The sequence below is a fragment of the Pelophylax lessonae genome (genome assembly GCF_965119305.1).
Source record: "Pelophylax lessonae genome assembly, chromosome: 5".
NCBI classification, from domain to species: domain Eukaryota; kingdom Metazoa; phylum Chordata; class Amphibia; order Anura; family Ranidae; genus Pelophylax; species Pelophylax lessonae.
In genome coordinates, this window is record NC_138772.1 from 388177201 (window position 1) to 388196042 (window position 18842).

At 42.0% G+C, this 18842-nt stretch overlaps 1 protein-coding gene across 1 annotated transcript in view; it reads left to right on the plus strand.

Annotated features, from left to right (window-relative positions):
• Positions 1-4063: 4063 nt before the first annotated feature.
• The window catches only part of LAMA1 (laminin subunit alpha 1), a 256439-nt gene continuing 241660 nt past the window's right edge, over positions 4064-18842 (plus strand). The window contains exon 1 of the mRNA XM_082258773.1: positions 4064-4325. Within this exon, the coding sequence (XP_082114899.1) occupies positions 4265-4325 (61 nt within the window). The 5' untranslated portion in view covers positions 4064-4264. The remainder of the gene's footprint in view (positions 4326-18842) is intronic.

Below are 18842 nucleotides of genomic sequence, written 5' to 3' on the forward strand. Positions count from 1 at the left end.
ATTGGTGTATTTTGTGAGGTTTTTTTTTTTTTTCTTGGGAGGGTGCATGTGTTCAGCACATGGCCAATCAGCACTGTCCAGACAGAGGGTCAAGGGTAGGGTTGAGCGAACACGGACTGTATTATTCGGGTCCGTACCGGATAATTGGATCAGGGGCGTAACTACAGGGGTTGCAGGGGTTGCAATCGCTACCGGGCCCCATGCTCCAGGGGGTCCGGTAGCAAACCAGTGGGTGAACTTCCAGGATCGCAAAGGTCACACTTGCGACCGGACCCTGGCATTGCACCACTGTGGGGAGGCCCCAAGATTGCAGGAAGGGGGCCCACAAGATTGCAGGAAGGGGGCCCACTGCAGAACTTGTGAAAGAATCCTGCTGCGGGACCGTAATAAAAGGCCATGCAACAAGTGTAAAGAGCCCCAGGATTAGTGGGAAGAGCCCTGGGCTTGAAGGTAAGGGCCCCGGCCAGGGGTCTGGGGGGCCCTTCATGGTTTCTTGCATCAGGGCCCTGAAGGTTCTAGTTACGCCTCTGAATTGGATTTTTGTTACCCGGACACGGACCCGAAAACTTTACTGTATATTCAGGTTTAAAATCCGTGTTCGGTAATTTTATTTCCTGTTTTGTATGTAATGGCGGGGTTTCAACAGCAAATCAACAAGCGTTTAACTGGTGTGCCATAGAAGCCATCACAGCCATGCCTACTAATGGCATGGCTGTGATTGGCCAGCTGAAGCATGTGACCCAGGTCTTTATAAGCTAGAGACACAGCGCGGTGCGCGTCAGTCTGTTCTAGTGTAGGGAGAGAGCACACACAACGGTGCTGGCTGCTGCTGATTAGGGACAGAGACAGGAAAAAAAAACATTGTGGCTGTTAGAAAAGAATGTAGGGACAGGTCGGAGTGTAGGCAGGGAAAGATAGAAAATAATTTTAGGGACAGGCTGGAGAGAGTAGGCAGGGAGAGATTAGGAGACACAGGACAGAACAATCGTCCGTTAGCGATCTACATCGATTTTGCTGTGTGGGGGGTGGTGCAGTGAACAATCTTTTTGCCCTCACTTGAGCCCACTGAGGAGGAGGAGGAGGAGGGAGAATGCTATGTTCTATGCTATGTTTTACTACACGGTGCTGTTCTAATCTGCTATTTAAAAATTACAAATTTAAAGGGGAATTTTTTTTTTTTTCCTTCATAGCCTGCTGCTGACCGTGACATAAAACATTTTGCTGCCATTTGCAGAACTCTAGCCCTTTCCATTGGTTTTTTAGAGCCATTTTAGTGCCTGAAAGTTCGGGTCCCCATTGACTACAATGGGGTTTGGTGTCCGGGTCAAGTTCGGAAAAAGTCAGAGTCACGGACCCGGACTTTTTTTTCAAGTTTGGCCGAACCCACCGAACACGGACATCCAGGTGTCTGCTCAACTCTAGCCAAGGGTCCTGCAGTCTTATAGGGCAGTTAGTGCAGAATGAAAACTCCTCCTATAAGATTTAACCAGACACTGATAGAAGTCATAAGACTGCTATACACTGCTGATGAGAAAAAGTATTTAGCAGTTTATATTTACTAAAACTACTGCATGTCCATGTTCAGTGGGAGACCACATATAGTAAATTCAGGGTCCTGAGCTTAGTAACACTTTAGTGGTGACAGGAAGGCTTTAACACAAGTAGTTGAAACTGATTAGTTAGGTTTTCTACTGTCTTGCTTAAAAATGTGCCCTTTGTACTGTTCTTTATATACACTACATTGCCAAAAGTATTGGGACACCTGCCTTTACATGCACATGAACTTTAATGGCATCCCAGTCTTAGACCATAGGGTTCAATTTTGAGTTGGCCCACCCTTTGCAGCTATAATAGCTTCAACTCTTCCGGAAAGGCTGTCCACAAAGTTTAGGAGAGTGTCTATGGCAGGGATTCCCAAACTATGGCCCTCCAGCTGTTGCGGAACTACACATCCCATGAGGTATTGTAAAACTCTGACATTCACAGACATGACTAGGCATGATGGGAATTGTAGTTCCTGAACAACTGGAGGGCCATAGTTTGAAGACCCCTGGTCTATGGGAATATTTGACCATTCTTCCAGAAGCGCATTTGTGAGGTTAGGCACTGATGTTGGATGAGAAGGCCTGGCTCGCAGTCTCCACTCTAATTCATCCTAAAGGTATTCTATCGGGTTATAAGGGTTCTATCAGGAACCAACTGTTCTACCTGGGTGGGCCAACTGAATAATAAACCCTACAGACCAAGACTGCCATTAAAGTTCATGTGCGTGTAAAGGCAGGTGTCTCAATACTTTTAATGATATGGTGTATATATCTTACCTGAATATACCTAGCAAAACTAGGGTCATCGGTTTGAATCCCAATCCATGGCAACACCTGCCTGGCGTTTGCAGAGGCGTAACTAGAACCTTCAGGGCCCCAGTACAAGAAACCATGAAGGCCCCCCCGGGACCCCTGGCTGGGGCCATTCCCTTCAAGCCTGGGGCTCTTCCCACTGATCTTTGGACCCTTTACTCTCGTTGCGTGGCCCTTTATCACGGTCCAGCAGCGGGACCCTTTCACAAGTCCTGCAAAAACAGCAGAACACAAGTGAACTGGATGGAAGGAGTGGTGGGGGCAGCATACAGAGGAACCAATCTCCTCCATTTTCCTCCTGCAGCTACAGAAGAAAAAAAGGAGGACAGTGATTTCTCTACATGCTGCCCCTCCTATCCAGGTGTACAGGGGAGCCGTGCAGGCCCCCTGGAGAATTGCGCCCAGTTGCAATTGCACCTCCTGCAATCCCTGTAGTTACGCCTCTCGGCGTTTGCATGTTCTCCCTGTGCCTGTGTGGGTTTTCTCCAGGTAATTTGAGTTTCCTCCCACACTCCATAGACATGCTGATAGGTTAATTGGCTCCTGTCCAAATCGGCCCTAGTATGTTTATGTATAAATGTGAGTTAGGGACCATATATTGTAAGCTCCTTGAGGGCAGGGACTGATGTGAATGTACGCTTTGCAGTATTTGTAAAGCCCTGCCTAAATTGATGGGGCTACATAAGTACCTGTAATAAATAATAATAAAAAGAATATATATATATATATATATATATATACTGTATAGACACACACACATATATCTATTATATACATATATGCATGATACAGCAGGATGTTAATGTACAAAATGCAGTTTTTGTAAAGGCCTGCCTAAATTGATGGGGCTACATAAGTACCTGTAATAAATAATAATAATAATATATATACAGTAAACCCCCTTCCATCGAGGGGGTTACGTTCCGGACCCAGCCGCGAAAAGTGAAAATCCGTGAAATAGAAAAACCCTATTAAAATGCATTGTAGGCATGTTTTTTTTTTTTTTTTTTACTGTCACTGTACGTGTAAAAGCATTTTAAGGTCTTTAAGCACACTTTTAAAACAATAGAAACTCATTTAAACACATAAAAGATACTGAGAGACATAGCAAGAGCTATGGAAAACACAAAAATATTTCATTTTTAATGATTTATATAGTAAAATAACATTACAAAAAAAAAAAACGCAATATACGGGGACCGCAAAAACTGAACCGCGATGGAGCGGGGGTTTACTGTATATATATAAATATATATATATATAAATATATATATATATATACGCACACACATTATCTATTATATACATATATGCATGATACAGGAGGATAAATACCATACTGTACAATTTAACTTTTCACTTTGGGCAATCCCTATGGTGTGATACCCAGCCTGCAGGGCAGACATTCCTGGAATAAAACTTTTTGCTTCTTCAGATACCAGACACTAATGGACCACACCATCTTCCCCCAGGGGGTCCTTTTCTCCCCTGTATGTTGTGGAATCCTGCATGCTGAGCAGATTTCTGCAGACTACAGCCGACAGACTGCACAAATCCTCTTTTTATTACAGCCTGCAGCTCACACGATGAAAAGCATAGGTTAGGACTGCATGCTATAGCCATACGCCTGTTAGATACGCCCCCTCCGTACAAGTGAATGGTTCATCCCATTCCCCCCTCCCTTACTGAGCAGTTCAGCTGGAGGACTTTGGATGGGTGAAGATCCTGAATGAGAAGTAGTGAAGATCTTGCTGGGTGACAAAGCTAGGAGCAGCTGCTGGCAGAAAAAGCACGGAGATCCTATGACGGATGACAAATAAATAATTGGGATCAGTAGTCGGGCACCCTTCCCTGTCCTCCATCCAACAAGCTGCCACATCAGATTTGGACTCTATGCAGAGTTAGAAATGGCATGCCGGGTGCTGTTGGTTTTGCTGCTGTGTGCTGGAGTGCAGTGCCAGCTCAGAGGTGAGATCTTCTATGGAGGGATGCTGGGGGGGGCACCAGTGATCACAAAGCTGATTGACAGGCACTTTTAACACTTTCCCTTCCCTACTCTACTTATTAAATTTATTGCACACATTTAGGAGACTTTAACTAAGACTAGAGCAGCTGTGCATGACAACTAATCAGCTTCTAGCTTTTATTTGTAAAGCTTAACTGAACAAGCTGAAGCTAGAAGCTGATTGGCTGCCATGCACAACTGTTCCAGTTTTAGTAAAATGACAACACTGCTTGGTATAGATCTGCTGGGGGATGAGTTTGAATCCAGGAATATTGACATAAGCAGAAGCTGAGTTTTGAATGAGAGAGGTTCATGTCAAGTAGTCCTCCAGCATCAGCTGAATTCCTGAGCACTGCATGGGGCACTTTACTGCTCATTTGTATTCCAGCTACACTGCCATAGCACAAGCGATCCTATCTTCACATCCTGTTGCATTTTGTTAGTGGGGGAGAGGGGCTTTGTCCAGATGTGACTTCTAATATTACTGTGTGGGCTTGTGTCTTGGAACTTGAAAGCATATCGCTGCCAAATGGTTAACTGTCTGCAAGGGATAGAAAGACTGTGATGTTTGTACAATAGCATAATGTTTCTAAACAATGAAAATTGTGAGCATATGTTGACAAAATGTATCTAAAATACTTTACTAAAAGGAAACAATGGAACTAGTGCAAGCTTGGAGCATATACAGTAAACCCCCCTCCATTGCGGGGGTTACGTTCCGGACCCAGCCGCGAAAAGTGAAATTCCGCAAAATAGAAAAACCCTATTAAAATGCATTGTGGGCATGATTTTTTTACTGTCACTGTACGTGTAGAAGCATTTTAAGGTCTTTAAACACACTTTTAAAACAATAGAAACTCATTTAAACACATAAAAGATACTTAGAGACAGAGCAAGAGCTATGAAAAACACAAAAATCTTTCATTTTTAATGATTTATATAGTAAAATAACATTACAAAAAAAAACGCGAATTACCGGGACCGCAAAAACTTAACCGCGATGTAGCGGGGGATTACTGTATATACAGAATTGTCCACTCATCCAATGATCATATAGTCCCAGGTCTTCTACAATGTGCACAGACTTGGACAGATAAAGCCATGCCATCCTTTTCAGCAATACATTTAGAGAAAGTCATAAAATACTTGTTTTAGTCTTCAATATTTTATATAACCTTACATTTAATCTGGCCAGTAACTGACCTATGTGTTTTTGTCTTAAAACATTACTTTACAAAGTTCTGAAGTCTGTGGATAGCATAGGCATGGGAGGATGAACAAAAGATCCAGCTGCTGAAAGATCCCTTGGTTATAACTGATCTATGAGTTTTGTCTTAAAGCATAATATTACAAAGTTCTGAATGGAATTTCAGACATAATAAACAGGTTTCATTCATTTTCCCCAACAAAAATCACATTACTGCTATGGTGTGAATACACGATTAGAATATCGCCCGATCATTCGTCCACCGACTTTTGAAAAAGTATTTGTCGGTCGAAAACATTGGCAACATACACGGCCCGAATATCGCCCGACCGGTGCCCGCCGACCATCGAAACAGTGTTCGTCGGTCGAAAACGTTGCCAACGTGATGAGGTTAAACTGAACGACCTCAACACCAACGTATAGAATATCGTTCTTTCGCAAACGAGACGACAGAATTTTTCGGGTTTTTCAAACGGTATCGCTCATTGATGGCTGGACATTAACGAGTAGAATATCAGCCGATCGCTCGCTGAACGGAAATTTTCGTCCGATATTCTTATCGTGTATTCCAGCCATTACAGTTTTTATTTGTTTAAGAATAAATGTCCATTCTGCTCCTTCAAATTTGTTTTATCGCTACTACTCCACTAACCATTAGAAAATCAAACAAATGTTCTGGAAACAAAGGTTTTCTTTTTTTTTTTTTTTCTTAATTCTTTATTTAACGAAAGACAGGGTTAGCATTCACAATATCTGAAGCAGTATCAAATACAAGGCAACTTAAACACAGTGGAAAAAGTAAAAAATACAAGAAATCAAGTTATACCATAGTTAAAGACAGGTCATGGGGTCAAATGCACATTTTCAAGTAAAGTTCTATTAGTGTATGGCCAGTTTTAGGCATGGGATAGTGGACGAAAGATGTAGCTGTTTAAAGGCCTCTGGGTCATAACCAACTTGTGCGTTTAGCCAGTAGTTTACAAAGTTCTAAAGTCTGTGGGTAAGGCAGACAGTGAATGGTTTGAATCTCCAGATTCAAACAGTGAATGAGCAGGCTGAATATTTCAAGTTGATGGATCGATCATCTTGGGTACAACCAGCAGTTTTACCTGCGATTATCGCTAGCGGCTGCTATTGCTGCTAGAAATAATTACTGTCTTCTCCCAGCGGGGAGAGCTTCCCCGCCCCCCCCAATGGGAGAAGACCATGGCCCGGCAGGAGGGATTCCTATATCAACACTATCTGTGTTGATGGGGGAATTGAGCAAATTTCTTTCCTGCAACCATGCCCTGATGGCCTTACATACAAGTGGGATGGTGAACAAAAGATCCAGCTAATAAATCATCTGTTGGGCAATAAGTGACCTGTGTGTTTTGCCCTAAACCAGCAGTTTCCAAAGTACTGAAGTCTGCAAGAAACTAAAGCTGACCATACACAGTTATTTTCGCTCGGAATGTTCATTCATCAGAGTATTCTTTATTGTCATCATTGAGTCAACTCATTTTGTTCAAAAACCCTTAAAATTTCATCCCGAGCCTGCTATTTGATTTGAATCCCAGACACATTAAACAGGTTTCATAACAATAGGTATATTTTTTTTCCCCATTGAAAACCACATTCCCAGTTAGAATGTTTTCATCTGTTCAAGAAAAAAATTATATTCTTCTGCTTCAAATTTTCTTGTCCCTATAGTCAAGAAAACAAAGTCAGTTTGACCCCACTAAAGCTGGCCATAGGTGGATCAAAATTTGTCTTTTTAAGCTGGGACAGTCCAATATGCGATCCATGCGCGAGCACTGTGTTTGTACAGAAATCGATCTACCGATCCACTTCTGTACAACCGTCCTGTCAGATTTTCCCTGCTCAACCAGTGCCATGGGTATGGACTGCAGCGCTAATCAGTGCATTTTGATGGCGGAGAAGCCTCCCTGCTATCAGAATACAATAATATTCTAATAATAATATACAATGTGTAAAGTTGGATGGGAGAATCGAGTCAGTTTTTTTTTTTTTTCAACCCGCTGGTTGAACGAAAAGAAAAAATGTATGGGCTGCCTACGGATTAAAAAATTGAGCAAACATTCTGAAAAGTATCCTTTTCAAAGAAACTGCTACTGGTGTATGGCAAGCTTTAGGCATGGGATGGTGAACAAAGGACCTACTGTTAAAAGATCTAATGGCCAATAAATGACCTGTATGTTTTTGCCGTAAACCAGTAGTTTACAAAGTTCTGAAGTTTTTGAGCAACTAAAGCTGGCCATTCTGAAGTCTGTGGGCAACGTAGACATGGAATGGTGAGTAAGGCCTCATGCAGACTGGGCATTTGCCCAACTCTTCTAAATGTCTTTTCTCCTAGTAAGAGGAAAGCAGCATTATAACGCACCTAAAGCCATGGTTTGCAAAAATGTTTAGGCGTGTCAGTCGTTTGGGCATCCATTCATTTTACTGACCAGAATATTAACTTATTCTGGCCATTGAAATATTGAACGCTCAAGTGCTAAACAAGCCTTTACACCCCTTTAGGCACATTGGGAGTTTTCTGCAGCAAAATACTGGTTCTCTTGTTCAATTAAACTTTGACAAAAAAAAAACTGGAAGTTGATTGGTTTCTTTGAAGAGCTGCACCAGATTTTGCACTCTCCAGGTTTAGTAAATCAACCCCATTGGCTAACATGGAGTGGTAATTAGAGGTAAAAAAAAAAGTTCAAACACCCATGAGTCCTGAAATGAGTCCTGAAAGATCCAGCCGCATAAACATGCATGCTTGAGCAAACATGCCTATTTATGCAGTAGACACCTCTGAAAACCAAAAACAACCATTTTAGGAAAATTCTTTTTCTAAGCTCTACTTTTCTTGGTCATCTAGGGCAGTGGTTCTCAAATCCGGTCCTCGGGACCCACTAACAGGCCAGATTTTAAGTATTACCTTGGGGGATGCAGACTAGAATACTGCAATCACTGAGAAGCAAATGAGATCACCTGTGATGTAATTTAGTTATCTTGCAAACCTGGCCTGTTGGTGGGTCCCGAGGACCGGATTTGAGAACCACTGATCTAGGGGTTGTCTAGGGGTAGATGATCATTTCTGGATCTGATTGTTCTCTCCTGGATGGGCCAGTGATCATCTCAGATGTGGTGGATTACAAAGCCTACTTTATAGTCTGTAAAAATGAATTCCTGTTATTCTACTGCTAAAATAGCCTAAATTGTATTGTATTTTACCAATGTGTTTATTTTCATCTTTGCTAATGTGAATAATGGAGCTATGTTTGTTGAGCAGTCATACAAGTCAAGTCTAGATCACGTTGTGTCCACTTTAAGCTGATTTCTTTTGTTTTTAGTTTTTGCTCTGTTTTCCTCTATTTCTTTTGCTTTTTGCATATGTATTAATTATTATTTGCTTTCAAACAGCTTTTTCTGTTTGCCTTTCTTTCTCTTCTCTAATTGCTCCCCAGTGACAATGGCTCTACCACCTCTATTTCTTTTATTCGTTTGCCTAATTCAGACAAAGGTACTGGGAAAATGGCACCCTTAACCCATTGCTGTGGACATTTGTAGTTGGCCATACACTAGTAGAATTTAGGTTAACAAATTTTGTTTTAGGAATGTTTGTTCATTTTGGAATCATTAATAGGTTCAACTTGACATTCATTTTCAACAGTGATGGGAACATTTTGAAGAAGGAGCAGGAAGAAATGTATTTCTTGAATGAACGAATTTCTGACAGTAAATACTGTATAGTTTTTATTCAGGGAAGTCCATTAACTTAAAAATTGAATGTTAAGCGCCTATTCAGACTTGCTGGGGTGACCTGTGCACAGCATGCACCGCGACCTCGGTGCGACTTGCAGGGACTTCATATAATTGAAGTCAATGCAAGTCACCTCCAGGTCGCCCCAAAGTAGTACAGGACCCTTTTTCTAAGTCGGAGCGACTTGTGTCGCTCCTATTAGAACGGGTCCTGTACTATTCAATGGCGAGCGAGCGACCGCGACCAAGTCACCTGACAAGTTGCGCTAATGTGAATGGACCCTTAAGGAGAAGTTTGGGGTTTCAAAAATAAATATAAATAAATAAATGCATTGCCCCTACAGCGCTCACTGGAGTGCCAGGCTAGAGAAGGGTTTGGCGCAGCTGGCTTCAGAGTCGGAGCCAGCTATCAAGCAGGCAGCTAGGTGGATCCTGACAATTTGGCTTCACCATGTCAGCTGATTTGGGGACATAAGAGAGAAAATGTTAATGCATTCCTCTGACCTCCCAAGGGGAGTATGGTCAAAAAGTTTTGGCCATACTTCTCGTTTATAGCAAACATATTTGAAGCACTTTCAAATGACTCTCGTCAAGTCATTGAATGTCCTGCTGAGAATTTTCGAATTAATGTAATAGCGAACGTTTGAAAATGAACTAGTGTATGGTCAATTTTTTTAAAAAAGTTATTTTCGAGTTCTAATTCCTACAGCCCAGCACTATAGTTCCTCCCCTCCACCCTCTCTCTCTCACTTCCTGTCTTGACATCAGTCCTCAGGGAAATCTCTGCTCACCAAGGAAATGACCATCACTGAGGGTTGGTGGTCACTTGCAAATAACACTTAAAGTCCCTTTAAGGGTGATTTTAAACAATTAAACACCAGAGAGTTAAAAACACTGATGAAGGTACAATTTGGACTGTCAGATATACAGTATGCTGCTTTTTCATCTACGTTATTTGCAGGAACCAATGGCAACCAATCAGACTCCATCACATTTTGTTTTGTTACCAACCGGTGCACGGCAGAAGTGTTAGCCACTAAAGTTGGCCATATATGGATCGTGGTTCAGCAGGAACTGCCTGAATTTCGATCCATGTATGACTAGTTGTTCCTGTTAATGAGGAGTTGATCTATCAAGAAACTTCTCACAAATGAGACTTCTGAAAAATTTTGATCAGCGCAGCAGCCAGCAAGCTGGACTAAAAAGCTCTAGCAGATACCTCTATCCATGCAAACGAGGTGCATGGAGGAATCTTCTGGAGGATCCAGAGTGTATGGGCCAGCTTAAGGCCATCTGTTACAAATGTGTACACCAAATCAACGGTTTAATCAAATTGCCTCGAAATTGTGTATAATATAAATAGATTTGTATAGATTTGGATATTGTATATTATAAATAGATTTGACATCACTTCCGGGTACTGGCGGCGCCAAATTCAAAATCTTACAGCATTCAAAACAGCCAAACTTGGCATTTTGAATGCTTTAAGTGCAGAGGAGGGGTTTGGGGTCTTTTAGACCCCCAGATCCCTCCACCACAGTACCTGAAGACATTATAAAAAAAAATATATATCGATACCGATATCCGATGACCAAAATATCGGTATCAGTGGTAAAAAACTATATCGGTCGATCACTACTTTGTGCACTGGTGCCCAGTCATGTTGGAACAGGAAGGGGCTATCCAAACTGTTTCCACAAAGTTGGGAGCATGAAATTGTCCAAAATATCTTGGTATTCTGATGCCTTAAGAGTTCCCTTTACTGGAACTAAGGGGCCAAGCCAACCTCGGAAAAACAACCCAACACCATAATCCCCACCCCACCAAATGATTTGGACCAGTGCACAAAGCAAAGTTCATAAAGATCCATAAAGTCCTGATCTCAACCCAATAGAACACCTTTGGGATGAATAAGAGCGGAGACTGCGAGCCAGGCCTTCTCGTCCAACATCAGTGCCTGATCTCACAAATGCGATTCTATAAGGATGGTCAAACATTCCCATAGACACACCCTAAACCTTGTGGACAGCCTTCCCAGATGAGTTGAAGCTGTTATAGCTGCAAAGGGTTGGCTAACTCAATAATAAACCCTACAGACTAAGACTGGGATGTCTTTAAAGTTCATGTGCTTGTAAAGGCAGGTGTCCCAATACTTTTGACAATATAGTGTATCTTTATTCCAGTATTAATTAGGATAAAGGATGGAGCCAACACATTTCAGGGGCTTAAAAAAAAGCCTCTTAAAGCCTTTTATCAGGGTTTAAAATGGAGAATGTTGTACTGTGGACAAAACAGACAAAATAGCAGCCAAGTCCAGTATGTTATTCTGACTGATGTGCAGCAATGTATCCATTATTGTTACAATTTACCTTGACATTCCTGGTTACACAGAACATAATAGCTTCAAAAACGTTTGTTAGGGCTCTTTCACACGGCCGCTCCGTGTGAGAGCTCCGCTGCGGTCCTTTTTTTTTTTTTTCCACGGAGCGGATGACATTTCTGTCCGTTTGCCCGCATATCATCCCATCCGTTTGCGGATGATATGCGGACATAATGGGCATTGCGGATGACAGCGGATGAAACCGCTGAGATCCGATTTTCTTTCCTTTCCGTTTTTTGAACGGAACAAAAATAGGGTTTTGTTCAGTTCAAAAAAACGGAACAGAACTGACAGGAAGAAAATCGGATGTCAGCGGATGGTATTCCGCTGACATCCGCAATGCCATAGACTTACATTATGTCCGCAAATCATCCGCAAAAAAATAGGATGATTTGCAGACATACGGAGCGCCCGTGTGAAAGGGCCCTTAGTCTAAAAAAAAACAAAAATTGTAGTACATTACAAATATTGTTATGTGCGTGCTTTATGTTTTTTTTCTAGTTGGTTTCACTAGACTTCTTTTACAGTTTCAAACTGATGAAAATAAAGTCTAAGTGCCGGTTTACACTACCGCGGCACAACTTTGGGGGCGACCTGTGAAGTCGCGTGCACCGCGACTTCGGCGCGACTTGCACGGACTTCATGTAATGAATGTCAATGCAAGTCGCTCTGATGTCGCCCCAAAGTAATACAGGAACTATTTTCTAAGTCGGAGCGACTTGAGTCGCTCCTATTAGAACGGTTCCCGTAGCACTGCATGGTCCGCGACTTGTCAGGCTGACCAGTCGCCTGACAAGTCGCAGTAGTGGGAATGGGCACTAATAGCTGCCCTGGGTTGTCACATAGGTGAATGCAGTTTTCTCATTTTATTATTTTTATTTTTATTTAAGACCAGTAGATTCTTGTTGGCAGATTAACAGGCTGTGTGCACACCCTGGGGAGATTTACTAAAACTGATGTACACAGAATCTGGTGCAACTGTGCATAGTAATCAATCTGCTTCTAACTTCAGCTTGTATAATTAAGCTTTGACAATAGAAACCAGAAGCTGATTGGTTAGTATACACAGCTGCACCAGTTTCTGTGTGCACCAGCTTTAGTAAATCTCCCCCAGTGTGTGTCAACAGCAGTGTCTGTAAGATTTTACTCTGAAGAAAGCAATGGCTGGCGCAGATCGCTCTTCAGAGAGCATTTGACAGGGGGTGAGGGGTATTGTATAACCTCCTCTCCACCTGATCTTACCCCCTAAATTCCGCACTACTGCGCCACTTGAACAAGTTGCGTTCATCAGGCGGAAGTGCCCGCCAAACATGACAGGGAGGAGATTTCCTGCTACCAAGCAAAGCATCATGGCCATGAAATGTGTACACCATGGGCTGCTGCCTTTCCAGCTAAAGGGGGATTGGTTGAATAGTTTTATGCCCCCCCCCCCCCCCCCCCAAGTGTAAATTAGACCTCACACAGTGGAATTGAAAAATATTTGCAGAGAATGAATCACAGGTGTTTCAACACTGAATATGTGATGCTAGACAAATGTTCTCAGTCCTGTTTTGAGTAAACTTGTCTGCTTTATTGAGACCACCATTACTGCAGTTAGTATAAATAAACGTTTGAGTGAGCCTTGCACCTAAAATGCCAGGTCTGCTTATTTCATTTGTTCCTCCTCCCGCTAGCTAAAATGCTGATTTAAAGTGAGAAAACACTTGTATGGGAAAAAGTTCGATAATATATATTCACCATTTTCCCAGCTTCCCTCCATGACGCCTAGGCAAGAGTGCCATCTTCCCAGTTACAACAAAATCTGGAGAATGTAGAGTAGCCCAAATCTCACTAGGAAGATGCTCTCAGCACTGTGCTGTCGTACCTTCTCACAAGTAATCACCATTCTTTGGAATCTGCAAAAAAGAAAATGTAATATATTGCGCTAACAATAAGGACAGCAGCTAGCACACTCAACTGACAAATAGATTGACAAAAATTAAAAATATGTAAAACGTGCAGCGCTAAAACGAAGTGATAATACTGAATGTATCACTCAAAATAACAATTAAATATAAATATAAAGTGAATATGAGTCCCAAGTGAAAAAAAGTGAAAATTGAAAGTCCAGGGTGATGTATGTGATCACAATAGATGCTAGATCCCAACACCAACAAGGAAATATGCACTCACCAGAAGGACTAGACCCAAAATACTGTATAGTAAATGGGTCCGAAGGGCTCACAAGGTATCAAGTGGGTCTCCAGATAGGTGCTGCAGCCACGGATGTTCCAGTTTGCAATTACAAGACGAATGAAACAAGATGAAGACTCTCATTTACCAAATGACATAGAGGGATAAACCAAACGAGGCAAACATAGTGTAAATCCGCTTAAAAAGATTTATTAAAAAATAAGGGAATGCACTTACAAACATCCAGGAACAAGAGCACACAAATGGGAAACACAGATCAGGCTGTCTTTGGCATGGTCCTGGCTGTCTTTGGCATGGTCCTGATGCGTTTCATCAAATATGACTTTATCAAAGGTTTATTTCCAGCCAAAATAGGAGTGATAACTTGTATATATAGTTCATTTTGATTGTGAAAGCGTATCAGGGGGGATACGCTTTCACAATCAAAATTAACTATATATACACAAGTTATCACTCCTATTTTGGCTGGCAATAAACCTTTGATAAAGTCATGTTTGATGAAACGCATCAGGACCATGCCAAAGACAGCATGATCTGTGAGTCCCATTTGGGTGCTCTTGTTCCTGGATGTTTGTAAGTGTATTCCCATATTTTTTTATAAATCTTTTTAAGCGGATTTATACTATGTTTGCCTAGTTTGGTTTATCCTTCTATGTCATTTGGTGAACGAGAGTCTTCATCTTGCTTCATTCGTCTTGTGATTGCAAACTGGAACATCCGTGGCTGCAGCACCTATCTGGAGACCCACTTGATACCTTGTGAGCCCTTCTGACCCATTTATTATACAATATTTTGGGTCTAGTCCTTCTGGTGAGTGCATATGCCTGTTTCCTTGTTGGTGTTGGGATCTAGCATCAACTGTGATCAAACACATCACCCTGGACTTTCAATTTTCATTTTTTTTTCACTTGGGACTCATATTCACTTTATATTTATATTTAATTGTTATTTTGAGTGATTCATTCAGTATTATCACTTCGTTTTAGCACTGCGTGCATTCTTTGGAATCATTTGGCAGGATGAAGACTTCTCACCTGCTCTATGGGAGCCAGAGGAAAGGAGAATTTAATATCTGACTTTGTTCCCCTTACAAGTAATTTCTTGCACTTTTATGTGGCATTTCAGCAACAGTAAAGGGGTAGACATTTAAAAAATGGACCTATCATGCAATGCAGGGTTCACTTTAAAGAGTAACAGCACTTTTGTTGAGAAAAAAAAAAACATTCCCTTCTGAGTGATCTATGTACATTGCAAGAATTTTAACAAACTTTGATGCATATTCCTACCTGTTTGTTATTGTGAAAGAATAGCTGTTTGTTTGGCCGTGTACATGTGCATCTGTATGAGAGTGGTTTTAAAATGATCAATCAGCTGCTGCACCTGCAGGGCTCTAATGAGGGATGTTGCACCGGGTCTGTATCCCTTTAGATGTGATTTCCTTTTGAGAGTATCACACCAAAAAAGTAAATTTTTGTTGCAGGAGATGCTCAACATCTGATCTGTATCTTAGTGCAGACTTCTGGGAAAATGAGTAAGCCAATCACACAAGCAGGAAATTATATCTTTGGGAAAGCATTCTGTACACCATCTGTGTACGGAACGCCTCTAGGTTGCCATAATGTATTGCATTTTAAAGAAAATTACAGTGTTGCAGATTAAAAAGGGAAAGGTAATTTTTTTATAACATTCAATTACAATATGATTTCTGTTGCAATTGTATATGCTAAACTACTTTTTTTTACCACTAAAGTGGAGTTACCCTTTAAGTATTTTACTAGATAAGAGCGGAACTTCTCTTTTTTGCCTAAAGTATTTTTTAAGCCAAAACTTTTATTAAGTTTTGGGTGGAGTATGGAAAAGGTTAGCACTTTTAGCAGTTTTTTCTGTCTGTATTTCAGCTGATGAGATTACCCTTCACTTTCTGTCCTAAAGATTCTTTAGAAAGCCATAGGAAAATTCTCCAATCTGAGAGGGGGCATACCCTCAGTTGTCACTAGAACAGCTTTCATTCTGGAGAATGCCCCTTAACTCCTATTCCAGGAATAACTGTAACATTTTGGATTTGGATTTCCTGACATTGGCCTACACTTGAGTAAAAGTACAAGTGCTCGATCAAAAAGTGACTTGAGTAGAAGTGGAAGTGCTCGATCAAAAAGTGACTTGAGTAGAAGTACTAAAGTATTCAACATTTTTTGTACTTAAGTATCGCAAGTAGTTTTTTTTTTTTTAATTTTGCTACTCAAGTACTGAAAGTAAAAGTACCAATAGTTTTGAAAAAAAAATTGCTACTTAAGTACTGAAAGTAAAAGTACAAGTACTGTGTTATGTAGTTATTAAAGAAAGAAGTCAAAAGTTTGAACATCATATTGTTTTTTATTATTTCAAATGCAGCTTTTATTTATACATACAGTAGCATTTATTTTCTTATGAGCTGATAATACACATGTTTTGAGCTTCATGAAACCTGCCATCTACTGTTCTGGCAGTGGTAATTTTTTATAATTGTAACGAGTAACTATGCAACACAAAAAAAAATATTGGAGTAGAAGTATTGAAATCATCGAAAAAATGTAGTGAAGTAAAAGTGGAAGTAGGAGAAAAAAATTCTACTCTAGGAAAGTACAGATACCGCCTTTCAGTACTTAACCACTTTAATACAGGGCACTTCCCTCCCTTCCTGCCCAGGCCAATTTTCCCCTTTTAGCGCTATTGCATTTTGAATGACAAAACCGAAGAAGCCAAACGGAGCCCACGCTCCAGGCGTAACGCGTATAGGGAGGCGGAGCCTGCGTGCCTGACGCCGATCGCTCGGGTGCTACTCTCCAACACTGAATGCCATAACAGCAGGCACGGCTGAGTGCCCAACAAATGTGAGTTACCCCTTTATGCTCAATAAAAGCTCATTATTTACATTCAGAGAGCACTAGATCTTTGCTTTATCTTTATTTTATGTCCTGGCGACCCCCGGAGGTGAAGGCTGGAGAGGTTACCTGTGATAGTCTGTTTATCCCCTGATATGCTCATGCTGGCCCGTTTGGGTCTGGTATCAAGGTGAGAGGCCAATCTTACTGGTGGAGGGAGTTCACACACTGGTGGTTCCTGCTTGATTCACAAGGGATTGAGGCTGTCCTGTCATCACCTGGATATACTAATCATTACTTTGGAGCACTTTATATGAACATTTATGTTTCATCAGAGCACATATGATGGACACCATATTTTGTTGATAACACTTGTTGATTCATGTAATCACTAATTATTTTTGTGCACTTCTGGCGCAGCACGTTTTTTGATTTTCCCTCCCTTCCTGCCCAGGCCAATTTTCCCCTTTTAGCGCTATTGCATTTTGAATGACAATTGTGCGGTCATGCAACACTGTACCTACACCAAATTTATGTCATTTTCCCCCCACAAATAGAGCTTTCTTTTGCTGGTATTTGATCACCTCTGGGTTTTTTCCTTTTTTCTAAACAAATAAAAACAGACCGAAAAGTTTGAAAAAAAAAAAAGTTTTTTTGTTTATGTTATACAATTTTGTAAATAAATAAGTTTTTTCCTGCACTGATGAGACTGCACTGACAGGCACTGATGAGGAGGCACTGATGAGGAGGCACTGATGGGGTGGCACTGATGGGGTGGCACTGATGGGGTGGCACTGATGGGGTGGCACTGATAGGCGGCACTGATATGCGGCACTGATAGGCACTGATATGTGGCACTGATGGGTAGCACAGATATGCAGCATTGGTGGGCACTGATAGGCGGCACTGCTAGGCACTGATAGGCGGCATTGATGGGCACTGATAGGTGGCACTGATGGGCACTGATAGGTGGCACTGATGGGCACTAATGGGCACTGATAGGCAGCACTGGTGGGCACTGATGGGCACTGATGGGCGGCACTGATCGGCACTGATGGGCGGCACTGATGGGCACTAATGGGCACTGATAGGCGGCACTGGTGGGCAATAATGAGCACTGGTGGGCGACACTAAAGGATGGCAATGATGGGCACTTGTGGGCGGCACTAAAGGATGGCAATGATGGGCACTTGTGGGCAGCACTGATAGGGAGGGCACTGGTGGGCAGCACTGATGGGGAGGGCAATTGGGGGCTCCCTGAGCCCTGATTGCCATCCCTGGTGGCCATAGTGGGCATCCCTGGGGTCATAGTGGGCATCCCTGGGGTCATAGTGGGCATCCCTGGTGGATCTAGTGGCATCCCCCCCCCGAGGGTCTGCACTGGTAATTAATGATCTGATTACCAGTGCCGACCCCCCCCCCCCCCCTGTCAGGGGAGCCGCCGATTGGCGCTCCTTTACTCATGCCTGTCAGGCACGAACTAAGGAAAGCCGATCAACGGCTGTTCCTGTTTACTATGTGACCAGCCGTGATTGGACTCGGTATCTTCTTTACCGAGATCGGAGATGCAGGGTGTCAGACTGACACCTCGCATCACCGATCGCCGCTCTGCGCGCCCCCGGGGGGCGCCCAGAGCTGTGTTAACCTGCCGCTGTCATATGACGTCCGGTCAGGATAACACAACCACATTCCCGCCGTCATTTTGTAATAGGGCGGGCGGGAAGTGGTTAAGTACAGTAGTGAAGTAGTTCTTCTTAGTAACTATACATCTCTGCCTACAGGACAATCGTAGAGGGTGACTGTCTCCAGTGGGAACCAAGTCACCATTAAAAACATGACAAAGTATCTAATCCTTGCTACTCATTTGTTTTTTACATATATTTCAAGCTCTATCTAACTCAGGTATTGCAATGTAAAATAATCTGACAGTTTAACCTGAAAGTTAAAAGTATAGATCACCTAAAGGACAACTGAACCAGTCTTATAATTACTGAATTGCAGATATTCTCATTGTCCTATTCAGTTTTACATTGTGACTACCTGACAACCAGCTTTAGCCATTCAGATGCTTCTTTAACATTAGCAAATT